Below are 22,196 nucleotides of genomic sequence, written 5' to 3'. Positions count from 1 at the left end.
AGACATTTTTCTGGAAATTCCCGAAAGAAACGTTAGAAAAGTCGTACTTTATGTGTGTGTGGGCACGTAAAAAAGGGCTCCTATAAGTAGAAATGAATAGGGGATATTACGCAAAATTCTGCATAGGCGGCGCCTCTAGCACGCACCTACCGCGAAACACGAAAGTCTGAGTTTCATTATCTGTCTCTCTATCACTTTTGCATATTCGAGCGATAAAGAGGCAGATACCCAAATATTGATTTTCGCGTTTCGGGGTAGGCCTCTGTAAACAAACCGCCTTGATGCATCAATGTCAAAACTTCCCAAAAAACTGTTTAAGGCATAGTATGTATATGTTACATAATACTATGTTAAAAAAGTGGCTGTGACATAATCGGACAGACAGACGGACATCTCGAATCTATAAGGGTTCCGTTTTTTGCCATTTGGCTACGGAACCCTCAAAAGGGTCACTCACGTATTTTAAGTGGAAAACGCTCGACATGTTTCACTCCGTACCGAGGAGTGTCGTCAGGAGCTACCGTTGACGGACCCACAAATACGTGCGCCACCCATTTTGACATATTTAATATGTCTGTGTCTCACGGAAGTTTTGTTATTAAAGTTACACTATGGGTTAGAATATGTTATAGTGCTGCTCTCTGGCGGCAGAACATTGCGGTAATACTCCCTATATAAATCAACTTGACAGATATTTAATTGTTCTAGCAACCAGAACAACCGGAACAGGACAACGCAGCGAGCGGCGAACCGGCAGAGAATTACAACGATCTGGTCAGTATAGGCAGAGATGGCGTTAGGCGTGGGCGACGTGGCCTCGCGTCTCAAATAACACAATACACATACATATCTCGGTCACAACGTACCTTGCCCACAGAGGCGGCATTAGGCGTGGGTGACGTGGGCCACCGCCTACGGCCTCGCGGTCCGAGGGGCCTCGCGTCTCAAATAACACAATACACATACATATCTCGGTCACAACGTAAATATGTTTGTTATTTCCTGCGCTATCAGAAGGCCTCGCTAAATATACCTTGCCCACAGAGGCGGCGTTAGGCGTGGGTGACGTGGGCCACCGCCTACGGCCTCGCGGTCCGAGGGGCCTCGCGTCTCTAATAACACAACACAGAAACATATCTCTGTCACAACGTAAATATGTTTGTTATTTCTTGCGCTACCAGAGGGCCTTGCTAAATATACCTTGCCCACAGAGGCGGCGTTAGGCGTGGGTGACGTGGGCCACCGCCTACGGCCTCGCGGTCCGAGGGGCCTCGCGTCTCTAATAACACAACACAGAAACATATCTCTGTCACAACGTAAATATGTTTGTTATTTCTTGCGCTACCAGAGGGCCTCGCTAAATATACCTTGCCCACAGAGGCGGCGTTACGCGTGGGTGACGTGGGCCACCGCCAACGGCCTCGCGGTCCGATGGGCCTCGCGTCTCTAATAACACAACACAGAAACATATCTCTGTCACAACGTAAATATGTTTGTTATTTCTTGCGCTACCAGAGGGCCTCGCTAAATATACCTTGCCCACAGAGGCGGCGTTAGGCGTGGGTGACGTGGGCCACCGCCAACGGCCTCGCGGTCCGATGGGCCTCGCGTCTCAAATAACACAATACACATACATATCTCGGTCACAACGTTTTCTGAACTTGCACCTTAATGAAAGAAGCTCTAATGAATTTAAACTTAAATAACAAATTAAATTTATGTTTATTTTTCTTCTCCGATCATAGACAGATGGTAGGATTTCTTATAAGACAGACCAAAATTAATAAAAAATCTAACTTAAACAGCTTTTTGACTCTTTTGTATCTGTAATCTTTGACTCGTTTGTGTAATCTTGCCAGTGTTTTATACCGATGCGTTAAATATTTATTTTAATAGGATAGTGAAAATATAAAACACAAGTTTTTTTTTTAAACTCTCTCTTTTTTTTAACAGGTGAAACAATTGAGCGAGTTAGAAGAGCAAGTGCGGGTAGTGCAAGAAATGGCGACCACCAAACACGCTGACGGCCTGTGCAGCGGCCGGCCTTGCGCAGGCGGCGGCGGAGCTAATATCTGCTTTGAACCACAGGCGAGCGCATCTTTATACCTACATATTGTGTAACAGGTGACCAAAATGCCGGGATAACGTGAGGAAGATGATAGTGCAACAGGTGAGATAGCTGAGCGGGAAACAATTGAGCGAGTTAGAAGAGCAAGTGCGGGTAGTACAAGATATGGGGACCATCAAACACGCTAACGGCTTTTGCAGCGGCCGGCCTTGTACGGGCGGCGTCCAGGATAATATCTGCTTTGAATCACAGACGAGCGCATCTTTATAACTACATATTGTGTAACAGATGAGACAGCTGTAAGTTAGAGCAAGTGCGAATAGTACAAGAAATGGCGACCACCAAACACGCCAATTGCTTCTGCAGCGGTCGGCCTTGTTCTGGCCGCGGCGGGGTCAATAACTACTTTGAACCACAGGCGAGCGAATTTTATACGTGCATATTGTGTAACAAGTGAGACTGCTTAGTGAGCTAGAACAAGTGCGAGTAGTACAAGAGATAGCGGCCACCGAACACGCTGAAGGCCCGGGCGGCGGCCTTGTGCGAGCGGCGGCGGGGCTAATGTCTGCTACGAGCCGCAGGTGAATACTCAACGAGGGGGGGCGGGTTTAGGGTCGGCAATGCGCATGTAACTTCTCTGGAGTTGCAGGCGTACATAGGCTACGGACACTGCTTGTCATCAGGCGGGCCGTATGCTTGATTGCCACCGACGTAGTATAAAAAAAAATACTACTACATACTACTAGACAAGGGCCTTCCTTCTTTCCCGCTAAGAATTGTTCCACGCGAGAGTTAACATGTGCTACTCCCCCCATTTCTTTGCAAAAGTCTAGATGATTTAGGCGTTGGTTTGGACGAGTGCTTAATATAAATAAATAATCATTATTATTTGTAACACACCTTTCGTGGTCTGTTATTGTATTGCTTCGCTGCATCAGAGACAGAAATTCCCCTCTAACTACCATAGTTTTTCTAACCTCATCTCCTATTAACACAAGTTTTTGTTTGCAGACGGGCATGCCGCCGATGCCTCCCACCCAACGTGACGTAAGTTCTATTATTCACTTTAGGATCTTTTCTTTTGTCTTTAATCTAATAAATGTCGCAGATCACATGTTCTTAGACTTTGTTATTTATTATTTATTTTTTGCTCGACGGAGCTGGAAAGCAGCAAATTCATTTTTCAGTAGCGAAAAATATGAATATTAATACGTAACGTGTGGTGATGAATTAAAACACGACCGAAGGGAGTTTTATAGTACATCGACATGATTACCTAATATGATAATAATAGCACTAGTGTGGTAAAGTAGCACCAACTAAAACTGCTGACGTAAGTGGAATGTTTTAATCCCAATTTCGTCAGGTCCAGTTAGGACAGAAGTTTTTTATTCCAGTTACATCTGATTACAGCTAGATCTGATCACATTTGCGTATCCCCCAATTAGCAAGTCAGCCATGAAAGTGGTCTACCACTTTCGGGTGACTAATATTACTTGACAATCTTGACATATAGTCTTAAGTAGTCGACCACATTTTGTGGCTGACTGTACATAAAGTCGTCAGTTTATAGGTAAAATTTATTATTTATTATTTGCTGCCTTGCAGTGATACCTAATGATAAGGCAGGCCACATACATTATACACGTATTCCACTGCGAAATTTGGTGATATATAGTAGGTAATTGGAATCCAATTAGGTCAGAGATGACCTAAATGGAACAAAAATTTTTCTGTCCTAAGTGGAAGCTGACGTAAGTGGAATAAGTCTGGAAAAGACTTATGGGCCGGCAAAAAACTTCTTTTCAAAACATTTTCAAAATTTGATTAAAATCATACAAATACGTAGTTCTTTTACACAGTTACAGTTTATAATTGCGCCTTTAAATCTTTGTTTTTTCCAGTGTCACATATGCCCACCGTGCCCGGCGTCCTGCAACCCAGATGCACCGCTGGTGAGCCTTATCTATTATACCATTGGTGACATTAAATTTCTTAAATCTGAAAAAGCTCTAGGGTCCAATTTAAATCGAATTTAAACTGTCGTGAGACGTACGGCCCTATTCTAAAAATGAGATATGATAACGATAAGGTCTGGTCTGGTTTAGATAAGTTCTCATTTAGATATCGGTTTGTATTTCGTATAGACAGAAGCAGCTCGATTCGAGAAACCAATGTAACTTTGACGTTAGAAATATCGTAGGTAGATCTTATTGGGATCATAGCGGAATCGAAATAAACGTCAATTATGACATGTCGTTTAGTTATAGATCTTTTAACCTTTTAACCGCTGTAGTCTGATATATAATATCCAACTCATTTCACCGCAGTGTGATAAATAAGACAAAACTTCGTGTAACTTCGTACCGGCGGCGATACGAGCACGTTCGATGAAAAATTCTAAGCGGTTAAAAGGTTAAAGATCTTTCCAAGATCTTAAACGTGTCTTAATCATTCTTCGAATCAGGCCGATACTATCATTAAGATAATTTTACGGTGTTACTCACGTGATTTTTCGTCACGTCTATTTAAAAATGGAGACCTAGGCTCTCCGAAACATGTCGCCCGATTGAATAAAAAACACTTGAGTGAAACCATAAAATTGTCTTTAGAGGTAAGGGGACGGCCGCTATAGGGAGCGTGCATGAACTGTAGGAGGCAGCACAGGAGCCGTCAGATTTTTGGCGCGAGGCGTAAATGTGATGTTTTTTGTTCCGATGTAGCCCACAAGATGGCAGAATCCACTATGCACAAGAAAACACGTGACGTGTACATGTGCATGTTTATGGTTCCGATTCAGGCCACAAGATGGCAGACCCTCCAACGCGCACGGTCCCTATAATATTTATTATTATTTATTGTATGTCTTTCCCATCACGGAACAATGGTGTTCCGGACCTTTGAGAGGCGTATGCGGAGCCGAAGCCAACACGTAGAGGGTCTGCCACAAGATGGCAGACCCTCCAACGCGCACGGTCCCTATTCCATATAAACGTAGACCCCATTTTCATCTTTGGATATTGACGTTATGGATTTTTTTTGTATTATTTAATGTATACAGGATGATTTCTGGGTCGTGATCCAGAACCACTTTTTCTGAAGCTATAAATGATTTACATTATCATACGGTACTGTAAGAAAGATTGAAAGATAATTAATTTGATTTTTATTATTTTTCAAGTAAAATTTAATCTTATACGAAGTAATCATGGTCACCCTATGACTTTTGACATACGCTGTATGGAAAGCGACAAGACGTCACATTGAGTAGGGTGACCAAACTGTATGCAAACATGTTTTTTTCTTCTTGTCATCTGAAAAATAATCATAATTATTGGTGATAATAAATAATGAGCAACATCATTAGACTCATCTTTGAATTTTGTGTGATGTCTTGTTCTCTTGCTCCACGACCCCGAAATCACCCTGTATATATTAACCGTAGCTACGTTTGACTTTTTTCGTTTTTTTTATTATTGTAAAAATTTGGAACGAATAACAAATTTCACACAAATGTTTAAATGCTTCTAATAGGGAATATTACGCGAACCTCTACGTAGGGGGCGCCACTACCACAATCCTTCAAAATATGAGGGTCTACCGCGAAGCAAGAAAATCGAAATTTCGTTATCTAACCTCTCTCTCACTCTTGCATATTCGAGCGATAAAGAGGCAGATAAGTAACTAATTTTCGATTTTCGCGTTTTCCTGTGGGCCCTTTGTAAACAAACCGCCTTGATGCAACAATGTCGTATTTTATTATCTTTGAAAACTTGTCAAAAAACAGTTTAAGGCACAGAATGTATAAGTTACTCTATGGTTTACTAAGGTGCTAGTGCTGCACTCTGGCGGCAAAACATTGCAGTAATACTCCCTATTATTAAAAAAAACCTAGGGTCATAGCTGTTGATATACGAGTACAACAAATTGCATCAAATATTATCAATAGATAATATAAATATAAATAGAGAAAAGGGGACTACTTTTGTATGAAATTGCGATTTCCTACGGGTCCTCGACTTTCGTCTTAATGTACAACTTTAGCCGTGTACAGATGGTTGGCATTGGCAGTCCTCAACTGTGCATTTCCCCAGAAGCTTCCTACCTCGCTGAGCTAAACTGGGGAATGAACTATCGCCTGTGGTAATTCCGAACTGATACGACCTTCAAACCTCCAAGAAAACAGAGTTCTTCCATCTTGAATTCCGGCAACGAACTTTTGCAACCTTTGGGATTGGGGGTGTCCTTACGGGAGATTACGGTGATCGCTTACCATCAGGCGATTCGTTTTCTCATTTACCACCAATATAAAAAATTTTTACATCAGTAACATTTGTTTTCACGCAGACCCCGGCAGAAAAGGAGGTTATCCAACTCAAAGAGAAGCTTCAAAAGTCTGAAGATGAATGCAAGAGCTACATAGCTGAGGTATGTTCTTACACAAAATTACTGGATAACAGGGTAATTACGAGTATAACCTACAAAGCTGGAGGTCCCGAGTTTGGATCCCACTGTCTACTTACTCGCGTTCTCCCGGCATTTTAAATAAATAAATATTATAGGACATTATTACACAAATTGACTAAGTCCCACAGTAAGCTCAATAAGGCTTGTGTTGAGGGTACTTAGACAACGATATATATAATATATAAATATTATAAATACTTAAATACATAGAAAACACCCATGACTCAGGAACAAATATCCATGCTCATCACACGAATACATTGCCCTTACCAGGATTTGAACCCGGGACCATCGGCTTCGTAGGCAGGGTCACTACCCACTTGGCCAAACTGTTCGTCAAAATTTTACCACGGCTCATGGGGCCTGGAACCGCTTGGCAACTTATCCCGAAAATTGCAGTAGGCACTATTTTTTTTTACGAAAACAACTTCTCTGACCTTCCAGTCCAGAGGGTAAGCTAGCCTTATTGGGATTAGTCCGGTTTCTCACGATGTTTTCCTTCACAAAAGTGACTGGTAAATATCAAACGATATTTCGTACATAAATTCCGAAAAAATCATTGGACTAGCCGAGCTTTTAACCTTTTCAACGCCAAAGACCACTAAAACGGTCATCGTCTGTCGTGCCCGCGACGCCAATGACCATTAAAAAGGCTATGGCGGACGTTGTCAAAGCGACTTTCCTACTGTCAGTTAAGCTTCATATTCGCTCTTCACCAGTTAACTTTTTGGCGTCCATGGCATTTCTTGACACGTGTGGAAAAGCGTTGAAAAGGTTCCCGCTTGGGTCCAAGAGGCCTTTCTACAGTTGAGGGGTTAAGTGTTAAATACGTTTATAGTACTTTGTATAATATAAGGTTGATCTGTATATTTATTTATTCTTCTATTGCATTTCTCATTTGGATGTGGGGTTTTTCCATCAACAGACCTAGACCCAAAAGTCATATATTGCTGCCATACTTTCGATTGACAACAATATATCATTCTAAAAACATTTCAAACTGTTTACATATGTTTTAAAACTTATCTAAAAAACATATTAAGGAACACAACGCTCGTGTAACTATTTCTATTCTAGTGCGCACTGCTCCGCTCCGAGGTGCTCAAACGGAAGGAGGAGGCGGAAACGGAGCGGTGCATCGCTCGCGAGACTAAAGCGAGATTGAGGAAACTGGAGATGAAGTTCGAGGGTCTGACCCCGAAGACGAACATGCAGGGACCGGCGGAGAAGGCTTTTGAGACCGTACGCACTCTATTATCAATTTATCACAAAACCAACCATCATCCCCCCCCCCCCCCCCGCGCCGATTCACCCTTGCATTGCGCACTCAAAATTTGAAATCGGGCTGCCGTTGTATTCCATGTATTTCATGTATCATAGACACAATGATTATTAATTTGTGATATATAAACTTCATAGTCTTAACCACCTTATTTGTTCTCAGGAAGTGAACGTGCAGAATCTTAGACAGATGCTCCGCGAGGCGAACACCGAGATCGACGAACAGCTCACCCTGATCACCGAGATGGAGAAACAGCTCCAGGACTATCGTCTTAAGGCAAGTGTTTTCGTCATCCTAGCGTCGTATTCCTCATTGCTGAGCGTCGTGATACCCTATTGGAGATAAATTTCTCATTGATGATGCTCCTCCATCTGTCTATGTCCTGGGCGTCATGGAGAGCATCATGCAGCTTTGTGTCGAGATTTGAGCGAATTTGTTCGTACCATCTGGTTGGACTGCGATCAACCTTCCCTGTAATCATCAGTCGTTTGTTCGTGGTTATGTTCATCTTTTCAGGCCATGTGACCGAAAAACTCCAGGATCCTTCGTAGGAAGGTGGTAGAGAGTCTCGTTTTCACGTTGAGCTATCTAAGAATAGACTCTTTGGTTTGATATGTGGTCCACGGAATTTGAAGCATGACCGTGTCGTGTGTGTTGATAATGTCCGACATTGACAATTCACCATACTATGCTAGTTACTGTCTTAATCATCAACTGAAATCGTCAGTGTCAGGTTTGTCAATTTTCAAGTTAAAATAGGCGCCAGCATGAGCGAACCATGGAGAAATATCGCTATCAGAAGTGATTTTCATTGATGATCGGTTCCTGTCTTGTGTATGAGTTTTCTAAAGTAGGCCCTTTAGTTTATACGTACTGATGAACAAATTTTTCTCATGGAATCATTTCAGAAACTAATTATTTCAAAAATTTCAATTTTGTTTATATCTTGTGAAATTGTTTTCCAAGAATTTTCAGATCTGTATTCAGACGTTACCAATTTAAAATATTACCTCGCTACCCACATTTGATAACATTCTGTGTTAACCTTTTCACCACTCAGAATTAGTCATCGAGCGTGTTCGTGTTGCCGCCGGTACGAAGTTACACGAAGTTTTGTCTTATTCATCAACCTGTGGCGAAATGAGGTGGATATTGTATGTCTTATTCATCAGACTGCGGCGGTTAAAAGGTAATCATGATATATTTATGTTCCAGTACCTCCAAGCTCAGCAACTGTCAGAAGAGCAGACGAGGCAGCTGGCGGCGTTGGACGCCGACAACGTTCGCATATCAGAACAGATCAACTTTGAGATCCAGCGCGTCAAGGTACGTCAGACCTTCCCTCAATAGGCTATTTGTGTCCCAAGTAGTTTAAAGCTAAAAACCTGTGATGACATATCTGCACAGATGATCAATTATGAGATTCAACCTGTCAATGTCAGTTCATTTCAGTTTTTACATCATACTTTAGGCCTGTGTCGCCTAATATTGAACAGTCTAGGGGATAAGCATCTCGAGAATTTATGCAAGTTTATTAGTGTTTACACCTTACACGCATGTTAATATTGTTCATACTCAAATGATACCGCAACATAATTCTGGCAGTAATAGCATGAGCAAAGTCCGTTTTCAGTAGCGTAACTGCCATTGATCATACTTTGAAGCATGATGATTTGCTGCGATGTCAACATGTGTCTAGTCAAAATAACAACTGAGCATCTACAAATGAAAAATCGGGATTACAGATGCTACGAAAGTATACGCGACTATTTCCAAACATTATTTGAGTTTCAATGCGTTTCCTATCTAGCCTCCGGCTAGGCCCTCAGGAGTGTAAGCTCGAGTAAAATGTCGTGATTTTAAGGATTGTATAGGAGGGGTCACGAATGTAGCCAAATATCATCAAGGGTGATCAAAATGTAACCGAAAAAACTTCGCGTGATTTGTGCTAAAGCCTTTATTTTTATAAATACATCTTGTCTAATTATTCGACTGTTCCTAATTCCAGGTCAAGTTCCAAGAGAAACTTCAGGAGTTGACTCCCCTACCCAAGCTGCTTCAGGCCACTCACAGTCAGCTGCGAGACGCTCAGCAGCAGCAAGCTCTTGCTGAACATAGGGCCGAGCAGCTGGCTAGGGAGCTCATATGTGCCAGAGATAAGGTAAGGTCTTGACTGCTAAAAATGCCTAAAAGTATAAGACAGGCTACGGAATCGTAACAACAATCGTTACAAATATACTTGCCCCCTAGCCAGTTTAGTTTCAGGGGTTGACTCCTTACTAAAGCATCCAACTGCACTAGCTTCTTGCCCAGAAGCAGCAGGCTATAGTTGAGCTTAGCAGCTCACCAGGGTGCTTTTATGCCCTGGAGATAATGTAAGGTTATCTGATAGCTATAAATACTCAGAAGAATTAGATCTGGATGATGAAACTAGGCGTGAGTCACTCACTTTACGGTGTAAAGGGAACATCTATAAATGTAACAGGTTTTAGCTGTACTCAGGAGTGAACTGGTGGCAGAGGAGCTAACAAGGATAAGGTAAGGATCAGGAGCAGGACTTTGCTCGAGTCTTAGAGAAGTTGATTAAGTTTAGGGCTCGTTGTTTTCTATTATAGTGATTCATTAACGGAAACCGTTCGGGGTATAGTAGCGGAACTAAATGAGCATTTCTTTTTTTGCTATTTTTTGTGTGACCTTATTTTCCACTTTTGTGTTATTTCTAGGCAGGATCGCGAGCCCTTTTCATTCTTATAAGAGAAAAAGTGTCCCAAAATGTCTATATTTTTTTTCAGTGTTTCCTTTTTGTTACCGCCATAAAAAGTATACGAGGAAATGGTAACACAATAGGAAAAAAATTCTGGACATTTTTTAATCCCAATAGGATCGAAAAAGCTTCTGATTCTGAATAGAAAACACACAAAATTTATGATAAAACACAAAATTTATGAAAGTGACATTTATTCAAGAAACGCTCTATAAGCAACAATAGTCTGTTTTATTTAAGTACTGTTCATTATATTATGCTAAAATCTGTACTGAATCTTTCAATTTTGCTTATAGATTTCTGTCCTGGAGTATACCATAAACAAACCAGTGGAAAAACAGCCGGGTTCGGACCGCGTGGCCGAGGGTAAACTCCTGGCTGCCACGCAGCAGCGGGTGTCGCAGCTCGCGGACGAAAACAACAAGTTGAAGGCCGAACTAGACAGAACTAAGTCAGTATTAATCTCTGTGTCCGATACCTGACAGAAATTTTAGTCATCTTTTAGCTTTTGTTGCTCTATACAGCAAAACCGAGGTTTGGACCCAAGATTTTCGACCACCACACGTAGGAAAGGCTTACTCTTATCAGGGCAATTTAATGATCAAACATCTTCCTTGAATTGGAGTGGTGATAATTGTGTTCAGCTCAGGAGAGCTTATTTTTTAAGAGATTTTTTTTTTCAGGGGAGGTGTGTTTTTAAAAAGATCTTAAAATTCTCATTCTAAGTACTAATTTATTTGAATTGACAAGGAGACTCTTTCGGAGAGGAAGTCATCGAATGTGATGTGTATGTGAATGTAAGAAGAAAAGATTTCTCAAAAATGTCAAAAATATTGTCAAAGAATATACAGCCGGGTATATCCTTAAACTACGTCTATGCAAAACTCACTGTAAATGTCATCTCGCGTTGTGTGGTAGAGCGCAGTACAGCAGATGTCTTAACAGATCTAGAGCAGAGCCTAACTGAGGAAGTATCTCAGTCTTACAAAAAACCGCAGACAACTAACGCTAGACCCGACTCAGTGTTGTGTTCGTGCTGGTGGGTAAGGTTGCCAGAGCTCAACAAGGGTGCGGGGTGTTAGGGTCGACAACGCCCATGTAACAGCTCTAGAGATGCAAGTGTCTATAGGCTACAGTGACCGCTTGCCATCAGGCGGGCCGTAAGCTTGATTGCCACCGACATAGTATAAAAGACACAGAAAACAATATTTCGAATACATTAAAACACACGCATTGTTTTACTATACATGGCGTACGAACCTTATTATCACATGTAAATTGATTGTAGGAACAGATATCTCAGAGTTAAAAAAAAGGTCAAAGTCTTGTAAAGATTCAAACAAAAACTTTGCTCCCTTGTTAAACAAATAACTATTTTGTCACAGGAACAGCGTCATCCGTCTCGAAGAGTCGCTGTTGGGCTGTGGAAGCCGGTTCCAGGAGAAGATAGACGAAAACCAGAGACTGTTGGGTGAACAGCACAAGATAAAAGAAGAAGCGGAAAGAGCCATCGCTCGAGCTAACCAGCGGACGGAAACTATTAGGAAGTAAGTCAGATCTCAGGGACACTTATAAAAGGTAGAAAAGAACCAGAGACTCTTGAAAATCAGAAGAAGGAGAAGCGGAGGGTCATCGCTCGTGTCAACTAGGACTGAAACGATTCGGAAGTAAGTTATTAGGTGTAGAGGCTACTTCTAGAAGGTAGATGAGTACCAGACACTGTTGAACAGCAGAAGAAGGACAAGCGGAAGGTCATCGCTCGTGTCAACTAGGACTGAACCGATTCTGGTGTAGAGGTTACTAACTTCTACAGGGTGGCCAAATAAGAAGTATACATTTTGTTTTTAAATTTTAACTGTATTAAGTTCAAAAATTATTAGGTATTGTTTTAAAAATATATTCTTCAGGGTTGGCAAATTCATGCGAAACATAATGTCTGACATATGTCCACCTCTAACAGCAGGCAAATGTAAGCCCTTATCATCCCAATGTTCAGCATCTATTCGCACATTTTTGGCATTATCTTAGTACATTTGTGTCAAATAGTCGGTTTTAACTGTTTAAATTTCATCAGCTCGTTAGCATAGACACGTAATTTTAGATAGCCCCACAGAAATAAGTCAAGAGCTACAAAATTTGGAGAATTTGGGTGCCAATCACTGTCACTTTTTTTCAAAATTAATCGAGCAAACAACGTGTTTTAAACAACAGAAACATTTGAGATAAAATTGCTTGCTGCTAGTGGTAGACATTTGGCAGAAATTATCTTCCGTATACAATTGCCAACCCTGAATAATATATTTATGGAAAAATATTTAATAAAATTTCCACTTAATGTAATTAAAATTTAAAAACAAAGTGTATCATTCTTATTTGGCCACCCTGTAGATGGTAGATGAGAACCAGAGACTGTTGGGCGAACAGCATAAGATAAAATAAGAAGCTGAGAGAGCCATCGCTCGAGTTAACCAGCGGGCTGAAACAATTCGGAAGTAAGTCATTAAGCGTAGAGGCTACTTCTAAGAGTACCAGATGCTGTTGGCAGAACTTCACTCCTTCATCTTTACTGTAAGTGGAGAGAGTTAAAAACAAAGTGGCGCTGTGCATTGGCGATCGCATTATAAAAACAGTGTGTTCATACATAGTTAATGTAAGTTTTATTATGTTCACAGATGCATGCAGACGACCATTGCAGAGCTTGAGATGCAACTGGCTGCAAGCAGGGCGAAGGTGGCCGCCGCTGACAAGGAAAGGGAAGAGGTTAGTTTTATTTGTGCTGAAATTTTGTATAGTAAATCGGATGACAGTGCAATATTATGATGACTTGGATGATATGATGAAGGAGACAGGAGATGGCCGTGGGAACTCTGTGATAAACAACGCAAACCAATTGTATTTGGGGTTTTTAATTAGTATTGTCTCGATGAGTATTTGTTGCTAGAAAAGTAGTCAGTTATAAAAGCTTGTATGAAATATATTTTTGTAAAAACTTATTTCATGATCAGTTAATTATAAAAGTTTAACTATGAATCCCATACCTATACAGCTCCGACTCAACATGGAGACCCAAGTTACCCGGTTGCAAGACAACTGCGAAATGGCGCACCGGCGCGTGCGCGGGCTGGCCTCGCAGGTCGCCGCGCTGCGCAAGATCGCACCGGAGGTGGACACGGCGCCGGATTCCCGGCAGCCGTGCCTGTGCAAGGAATATATTGAGACGCTTGCTCCTGAAGCTAAAAAATAAATTGATATGTATTTTGATCACTAAATCTATCTCTGTTACAAGGTAATTTTTTTATCCTTTTTTGTGAATGTACTTGTCACAAAGCTTTTAATGGTAAACAAGACTAATATATTTTAATAGAATGATTAGTGTATTTTTATTGACTTTTACCCTTCGAGCAACACAGGGAAGGGAGACGGCATTCATACTATTTCCTTTCTGCCAAAGCATAGGTACAACTGTGCCTATGGCGGTGCATGTTGTGACTCGTCCGTACACAAAAAGAGATCGAGGTGTGCAAGATTTATCTTTGACGTGTGTCATTTTTTACATATTTGTGTCGTCATTACAGATTGGATGTTGTATGTAGTGAGTGAGAAGTGCGACTGTGTGCATGTTTCCTCCCGCAAAAAATGGCAGAAAGATTTGTACGGTAAGATATCGCTTAGGCTCCTCCCTGACGACGTGTCAGTAGCCGGTGTTGCTCGAAGCTTTTGCCCCCTTAGTAATACCTGCCTTACTTAATTTGATAATAATCTTTGCAACACCACGGAAGACCAGCGCTGTCGCATATATATGTTAGAGCATATGCTGAGTGGTGTCCACTTGTAGCCTGTATTGCAGCATCATCACTTTAACTATTGCATGTGAGTATAGGTTACAAGTAGTTATAACTGTTTAGTGTATTAGATCTTATTTCTTTTTAGGGTTCCGTAGCCAAATGGCAAAAAACGGAACCCTTATAGATTCGTCATGTCCGTCTGTCTGTCCGATTATGTCACAGCCACTTTTTTCCAAAACTATAAGAGCTATACTGTTCAAACTTAGTAAGTGGATGTATTCTATGAACCGCATTAAGATGTTCACACAAAAATAAAATAAAAACAATAAATTTTGGGGGTTCTCCATACTTAGAACTGAAACTAAAAAAAACTTTTTTCATCAAACCCATACGTGTGGGGTATCTACGGATAGGTCTTCAAAAATGATATTGAGGTTTCTAATATCATTTTTTTCTAAACTGAATTGTTTGCGCGAGAGACACTTCCAAAGTGGTAAAATGTGTGTCCAAAGTGGTAAAATGTTGAATAAGATCTAATAAGTAGATTTTTTTTTAAATACGTCATAAATGGTACGGAACCCTTAATGCGCGAGTCCGACTCGAACTTGGCCGCTTTTTTTAACTAATGTGGTGCTGTTTGTAGATGGTTTTGCAATAACTCATATTTTTTGATTAACGAGTTTAACGACAACACAACAACGTAACAAGTCTAATTTAACAACTGAAGTCGTCTTTAAGAGCTTACCCCTCTGTCGAAAACCTCGGCCAATAGTCATATGTATTGTATGAACTGATATTTAGGTATCTGACATGGCTATTTGTACGTTACGTGCAAATAGCCATACATTTGACGTGCCCCTCACCCGCAAAAATCGGCAGACTATTTTGTACAGAAAATTACACACAAGGCGTCTCCAGTTGTTAAATCCTCCAAGCCTATCCAGCTTCAACAACATCGCAACATGTACCTCGTGTCCCAGCTACAAGACAACTGCAAGATAGCGCAGAGAATCGAGGGATTGACAAACTAAAATATCGACAAAACTGTTATTGATAGTACTTACCTCAACTCTCCAGAATATACTAACATTGTTAAATACAGGCTGTTTCCTGTAACAGGAGCAATAAATTAAAACGAAGATTCCCTAGATAATTAGTACTCATAATAACAATAACTTAATTTTCCAAAGTTCTTAAATTTAGAGAAAATAGCAATTAAAGTTAAATTTAACAGTCAATGGATGCCGACTATCGCGATATGATCGCTCAACGGTGGTTTAGTGTCGTGGTACCGGGGATGCTACTTCAGAAATAATTTTAAAACAATCGAGATTAGGTCTTATTTAGGTGTACTAGGAACTATTTTCATTTGTAAGATACACAAAATGGCACCCGAATTTTGGTTATTTCTTTTAAATTTGTCCTCAAAATTGTGAAAATCTATCAGTCATAACTTTTTGTTCAATTCATTATGATAATTTAAAAATAAATTTTTGATTTTGACAATTAAATTGTCAATGTCGGGGAAAAAATGGCACGAATTAATTACGATGCCCGAGAATTATGTGAGATGATTTTGTTGTACGGAGAAGCGAGAGGCAATTCTGTTCGAGCTCTTAATTTATACCGCGAACGTTTTCCTAACCGGATGCATCCTGCGAACGGTCGCGTTATTGTGAACGCTCTGCAGCGTGTGCGGGACAATCAGCCCATAGTCGGCAGAGTGCAGCCGGCACAAGGGCCTGCTGCAGCATTCAACGTCAGACTAGCACTGGAACGGCGGCTTCTTCAGCACTTCCGTGAACGTCCAACTACCAGCACAAGGAGAGCGGGTCTGATATTTGGTGTCAACAACAGTATTGTGTACAAAGTACTAAAAAAGAATAAGAAGCATCCATACAAATTTTTAAAAGTACAGGCTTTGTTGCAGCGAGACTACCTAGTGCGGCAAGTTTATTGTGAGTGGTTTATGGCTCAGTGCCATGGGAACAGACGCGATATAACATTCGCACAAAATGTTATTTGGACGGACGAATCAACGTTCACTAACAATGGACTATGGAATCCCAAAAATACCCATTATTGGAGTACGGAAAACCCCCGTCTAATGAGACAGACAGCTCACCAATATCGGTTCTCTGTTAATGTCTGGGCAGCTATTCACGGAAATACAATAATTGGTCCGGTATTTATTGATGGTACTTTGAATACAGTCCGTTTTTTACAATTGATAAATGTCACTTTATTACAGTATTACAACAATCTGCCCGAAAATGTAAAAAATGTGACATGGTTCCAACTCGACGGAGCCCCTGCTCATTCCGTTGTGGCAGTCCGTGAAAAGTTGACCGAAATATTCGGAAATCGATGGATCGGACGATTCGGCCCTAAGCGATGGCCACCGAGATCGCCCGATTTGACATGTTTGGACTTCTTTTTATGGGGAGCTATCAAAAACGACGTATATTCTGCCGAAGTAGATAATGTAGAAATGCTAAAAGATCGAATTACTCAGGCATTTAACACCATACGGCAACGTGATCTAAATGTAGTACATCGAAATACATTGTTAAGGTACAACGCATGCATACGAGCACGTGGTCAGCATATTGAGAACATTTTCAATTAAGCAGCTAGTAATTGTGGATTCTGAGAAAAGTATGTGCAATATTAGTTTTTTGTACAACAATATTGTTTTCTTTATTTTTTTTATTATACGTGCATAAAATCTAAATGTGTTAATAATTTCATTTGTACCAAATAAAAATCGTTAAAATACTCGAACTTCTTTTGACAGGTGCCATTTCTGGTTGATTTGATCTTCTTGACAAAACTATAGTCTGGCAATCCAGTTTTGTCAGTAACAGTAGAAGAAATAATATTATGCATATGCATATGCACATATGCACTCATCCCTTTTTTCGGGGTGATAGTACTAGCATAAGATAGAGACAGTATGATTTATTCAGACTATGCTTTAAGTGAGTAAATTCCTAGCCCAACTATAAATTAGTCCTTATTTTCAAGGAATAGGAGTATTATTGTTGTATTACGAAAACGGCCACCCTTTACTTTTCAGTTTCGTTGGAGGTTTTCGCCATTGGGTTTTTCATTAAAAAAAATATGATCGAAGATATAGGCTTGTGGTACGACAAACCACGAAATCCCGAATGCAAACTTTTTGATTGGGATGGGTTATTTTTTTATTTAGTCGTAACATACGATTCGAACCAAAGAATATAATACTCACTAGGAGAAGAACGCTAACTCCATACAAAAAAATGCCCCTTTCAAAAGTTCGTTTATACTAGTGGCGCTCTCTTTGTATCTCAGTACTAAAATTGACAACCGGTTTAGCCTGGCGGGTTTTGGTAGGTAGTGATCCAGTTCTAGCTAGTGGTTCTGGGTTCGAATCCCGGCGACGGAATTTCTTTTTGTATTTTTTCATTTTTTGTTTTTGTTGGGGTGAGGTTTTTAAGTATTTAGTATTTATCAAATAAAAAAATATTATGTTACATATTAATCAAAATCACAGGCATCTTTTGTCCTAAGAGATAATGATATCTATATTTTAAAGTTTTTTCAATATAAAAGGTAACAATACATTTTATTATCAAGTTATAAATATTTTTATTCCTATATATTAGGATCAAAAGAGCTTAATTCGTTCGAAAAACATACAATAGGCAGGAAAAAAGTCATTTTCTATACAAATTTATGTATCGGACGGGGCTTGTTGAACTAACTGTGACACTTCCATATAATATCTACATACCTATATGAATTTTATTCAATGAGACCACAGGTCGGTAATTTCGGTTCATTATTGATGTGGGTACCAAATAGTTAACCTATCCTGTGCGTGTGATTATCTTTTGATTTTTTTAAGGCGTTATTTATGTTTAGGTCGTCTATTTTTAGCGCATGTTTTAATTCCCAGATCACCTTCATAACAATAAATAGAAGTCATTAAAATCTTCATGATAAAAACAATTTTATATATATACATATACTATTTATTGCATTTAATATAGCTTTTTATATATCTAAAACATGATCTTTGGCACATCTGATTTTACTCCACAATTGCAATTAGTGTAACTTGTAATCATATCACATATATCAGCCCAAAAAACTAAAAATTACATGAATATATGACAGACAAAGTTGTTATTACATCTATCCGATTGTCGGACACTTTCTGCTCCACAGCTCAGTGCAGCGGTCTTGTTGATGGTCACCGGGAAACTACAACTAGTCACAATTATGTGGCGGATCCGTGCCTTTTGATTTTGAGCCTTTCCAAGGAAATGATATGACGCCCAAGGATTTTTTGCTCACGTTCACCCTCTAAAACAAAACAGTCACATTTTAAACAATACTATAACCTAATTACTAACCTTGCTAATAGCTACCAGAGTTTCTAAATTGCCAGCTAAAACAATGTTAGATTTTACATCTATGATGAATTTAGATTGTAATTTTGGACGCGATAGGGCGGCCGTGCGACTTAAGAGGGTGGTAAGATTAAATTTATATATTTGAATTTGGCAATAGTACACTTATTTTATTTATAATTAAAATATTTCTTACCTTGAAATAATTGTTGTTTCTTAGTTTAGTACAATGGATTAAACTTTAACCGAGTCTGAGCGGAGATACTGTGCGGTGGATTTTTAATTTTAAAACTTAATCAATAAATCTATTTCAACAACATAAATCGTTATTTAATCATTTTATATGAAAACTGATAGTTTTGAAAATGAAAATAGTTTTGCGTCAATGACTTTGACAGCATTGACATTGCAGACTTTTGTCTATGTTCTAACCGGCCAGACCCAAGTGCAAGGCTTTTTGGAGGGTATATGTGCCTCTGACCTCCATAGATTTTATGAACATAGACAAAGACAAACTGAAATAGGTAATAATTTATATAAAATAATAATAATTTACATATGGTAGTATGACATAAATCAAAATATTTGATAAAAATGATTTTATTTGTTCCCAAAGTTGAATAGACAAAGTCAGATAGGAGCAATGTTGCTGTAACAAAATATTTTTATATTAATAACTGGTATCTATTTCCAGAAAGTCAGACCACACATGCGCAATTATGAAGCGTCATGTCTTTCTAAGGAAGTCGACAGGCCTTGATTCGAACTTACTCGGATATATTCGTTTAATCAATTGCAAGTCTAGTAACCGTAACATAGCAACTATGGTTATAATAAGTAGTACCTACTTGACTATCCGGTCCACATCCGGTCTGTCTTTTTGTAACGTTTCTATGGCTACAGGCTATTATTATAAAGTAACCATAGCAACTTCACAAATGATTGGTAAATAAAGTTCGGAAGTAATCGTGGTTTCCGGTACTTTCCTACGATCATAACCGAAGTCCGTTTTCACAACGCTCACGTGACAAGACTCAAAAATTTGCGTGTTAAGATTACATTGACAATGTCAAGTTGTCGAGTCAAAAGTTTTTTTTTCCAATAAGTATTTATTTATTTAATCGTATGGCATACATATCGTAAAAATAGAGACAATATAATTAATTAAATGTCTACACATAGACCAGTCAGCCACTTCATGGCTTCGTCGCTCAGGGTGATCAGGTCTTCGGGAGGGCCGGCGACATAACGCGTTATAGGGCAGTCTTGAATTATGTGCTGGATGGTTTGGGCTTCCGCACCGCAGCTGCAGGCCGGAGAATCCACCCACCCACAGCGGTGTTTGTAGTAGGCGCATCGACCGTGACCAGTACGAAGTCTATTAAGTCTACACCAGTCTCTTCTAGGGAGGTCCGACCCCATTATTCTAGAGCCAGGCGTAATTTCAGAGCCTAGTTTCCCCGCCATTGACAAATACCACGATTTTGCCCACTCGCGTTTTAGATTAAATTGAGTATCTATTAGGTGTTTGGCGATACTACACGAGGGATTTCTAGATTTGAGGCGTTGCTTGTTTGGCTCTAAAAACTCTGCGAAACATGGTAGGTTAGGGTTGTTTTGGATCTTGGACACTTCCCGAAGCAAGGCGTCCTTCCTCCTGAGTTCCCAATAAGTATTACAAAAAGATTACAAATGGTGTGAATTGTGTTTACGTTATTGTGTGACGTTACTTAATTACAATAAAGCCAAAAAGGAAACCTAAGCCGAGGTTTAAGTACTTTGTTTACGATAACCATCCATCACTTGCCTAAGAGCCGCCATTGTAAATAATGTGCAGATAATATGCAATAACCAGAGCGGCGGCCTGTACAGCACGTGCCCAAAGTGTGCTGTAATTCTCTATTATCGACAAAACATATTCGCCTTCAAGAACCCTACTCCTGGCTTCAAAACAGCTGATTGGCGTATATCATGAAACATGCCTTCAAACTGCTGGTACAATAATTACTAATAGAACATAAGTACCTACACATCAGTAAAAAAGTAAACCGTGTATTGTTTGGACTGAATAAACATGTTAATTCTATTCTTGTTTATAATTATTTTAGGTAGTTAACGTTTTTAATGTTATTTTCTAAACAGGTACGTAAAAGTCTGTTGTGTCTATTTGTTTAGTCGCATTTTTATCAGTTATCTATCGAGTATTTATGCGTAAATAACACTTAGCGTAATCTTTGAAGAACTCTAGCATCCTTTTTGTTGACATATGTGTACGTTTCTGTCACGTTTACCGAAGTATTCCGACTAAACATGATAGTGAATTAATGGTTGCCCAGCGTGGCGGCTGTACATTGCTGGTTCGATTAATTGTGTAAGAAAATAACAGTATTTTTTTTTTTCATTTTAATTAATTAAAACCACTTGGACTTAATAACTGATTACTTAAGGGGTCTATATTTTAATTTATTGCTCCTGTTACAGGAAACACCCTGTATAATAGCTACCGTGAAATGTGGGTGTCCATGGGCGGCGGTAATCGCTTACCATCAGGTGATCCGTCTGCTCGTTTGCCTCCTCTACCATAAAAAAAAAAGTGAAACTTCGTAATGTGCAGATAAAAAAAAGGGATTGACAAAATGAAACAGCGTAATGCCACGAGACTGTAACGTCAGTTCTCGTCGCGTATTTCATGTGTTCTTACATTAATTATCCGGATACCTACCTGTAAGTGCGTTGCCGGCCTTTAAGATGGGAGTACGCTCTTTTCTTGAAGGTTTGAAGGTCGTATCGTATTCTTCTTATTCGTATTCTTCCGCGCGGAGGGACTCCACGCACAATTTTTGTCAGTTATTGCTGACACTTTTAGTTCAACCCGACGAAAAATTCTTTTAACCTTTTGAACGCCAAGAGCACTTCGCTGTTCGCGGCGCCCTCGGTGCAATTAGACAATTTTAACGCCATCTTTAGCCCTATCGGTGAACTAGAGAGCTAATCAGGGTGGTTCCCTTTGAAAATTATGAGCTTGTGCTACAAAGAATTGGCGATAGATGGCGCTCGGGTACAGACCAAGGTACAGTCAGTAGCATTAGGTATCGATGGTGAATTACTTTTCTTGATATATTTTTTTTGATGTATAATTGTTGGTGCAATAAAGAATATTTACTTACTTACTTTTACACACTTCCACTCAGTATATTTTTATAGAGTTTTTAAAAGACTTTTATAGTATTTTATGCAACAGTTGTATAAGAAGGGTCAAAAAAGGCGAGTGGCGTGAGTTACAATGTGAGACAACGTTGCATACAATATTTTTCCTACGAGTCAACAAAAATAAATCTTAATTTAGGTAAACAAATTACAGAAAAAGTATATAGCCAAGACGCGCGAGCATACCTTGTTGCGCGCCCGGCCCGCCCCGGGCCGCGGCCGGCCG

The 22,196-nt window shown here is 39.7% G+C and overlaps 1 protein-coding gene and 1 long non-coding RNA gene across 2 annotated transcripts in view; one reads left to right on the top strand and one right to left on the bottom strand.

The window, feature by feature from the left end:
- LOC133515700 (CAP-Gly domain-containing linker protein 1-like) overlaps positions 1-13,950 on the top strand; it is a 33,910-nt gene extending 19,960 nt beyond the window's left edge. The window contains exons 11-23 of the mRNA XM_061848285.1: positions 709-774; positions 1,954-2,088; positions 3,080-3,115; positions 3,973-4,023; positions 6,416-6,496; positions 7,613-7,777; positions 7,980-8,093; positions 9,033-9,143; positions 9,826-9,978; positions 10,878-11,032; positions 11,967-12,128; positions 13,254-13,341; positions 13,628-13,950. Coding sequence (XP_061704269.1) covers positions 709-774; positions 1,954-2,088; positions 3,080-3,115; positions 3,973-4,023; positions 6,416-6,496; positions 7,613-7,777; positions 7,980-8,093; positions 9,033-9,143; positions 9,826-9,978; positions 10,878-11,032; positions 11,967-12,128; positions 13,254-13,341; positions 13,628-13,825 — 1,515 coding nt within the window. The 3' untranslated portion in view covers positions 13,826-13,950. The remainder of the gene's footprint in view (positions 1-708; positions 775-1,953; positions 2,089-3,079; positions 3,116-3,972; positions 4,024-6,415; positions 6,497-7,612; positions 7,778-7,979; positions 8,094-9,032; positions 9,144-9,825; positions 9,979-10,877; positions 11,033-11,966; positions 12,129-13,253; positions 13,342-13,627) is intronic.
- A 4,409-nt stretch (positions 13,951-18,359) lies between these two features.
- On the bottom strand, positions 18,360-19,527 carry LOC133515626 (uncharacterized). Its single transcript, XR_009799056.1, has 2 exons — positions 18,960-19,527; positions 18,360-18,716 (listed from the first exon to the last, which is right to left on the bottom strand). It is a non-coding gene; the product is annotated as an uncharacterized LOC133515626 (long non-coding RNA).
- Positions 19,528-22,196: the final 2,669 nt, after the last annotated feature.

This window comes from Cydia pomonella, chromosome 1, assembly GCF_033807575.1.
Source record: "Cydia pomonella isolate Wapato2018A chromosome 1, ilCydPomo1, whole genome shotgun sequence".
Lineage (NCBI taxonomy): Eukaryota > Metazoa > Arthropoda > Insecta > Lepidoptera > Tortricidae > Cydia > Cydia pomonella.
This window is presented reverse-complemented; position numbering and strand designations above follow the sequence as displayed.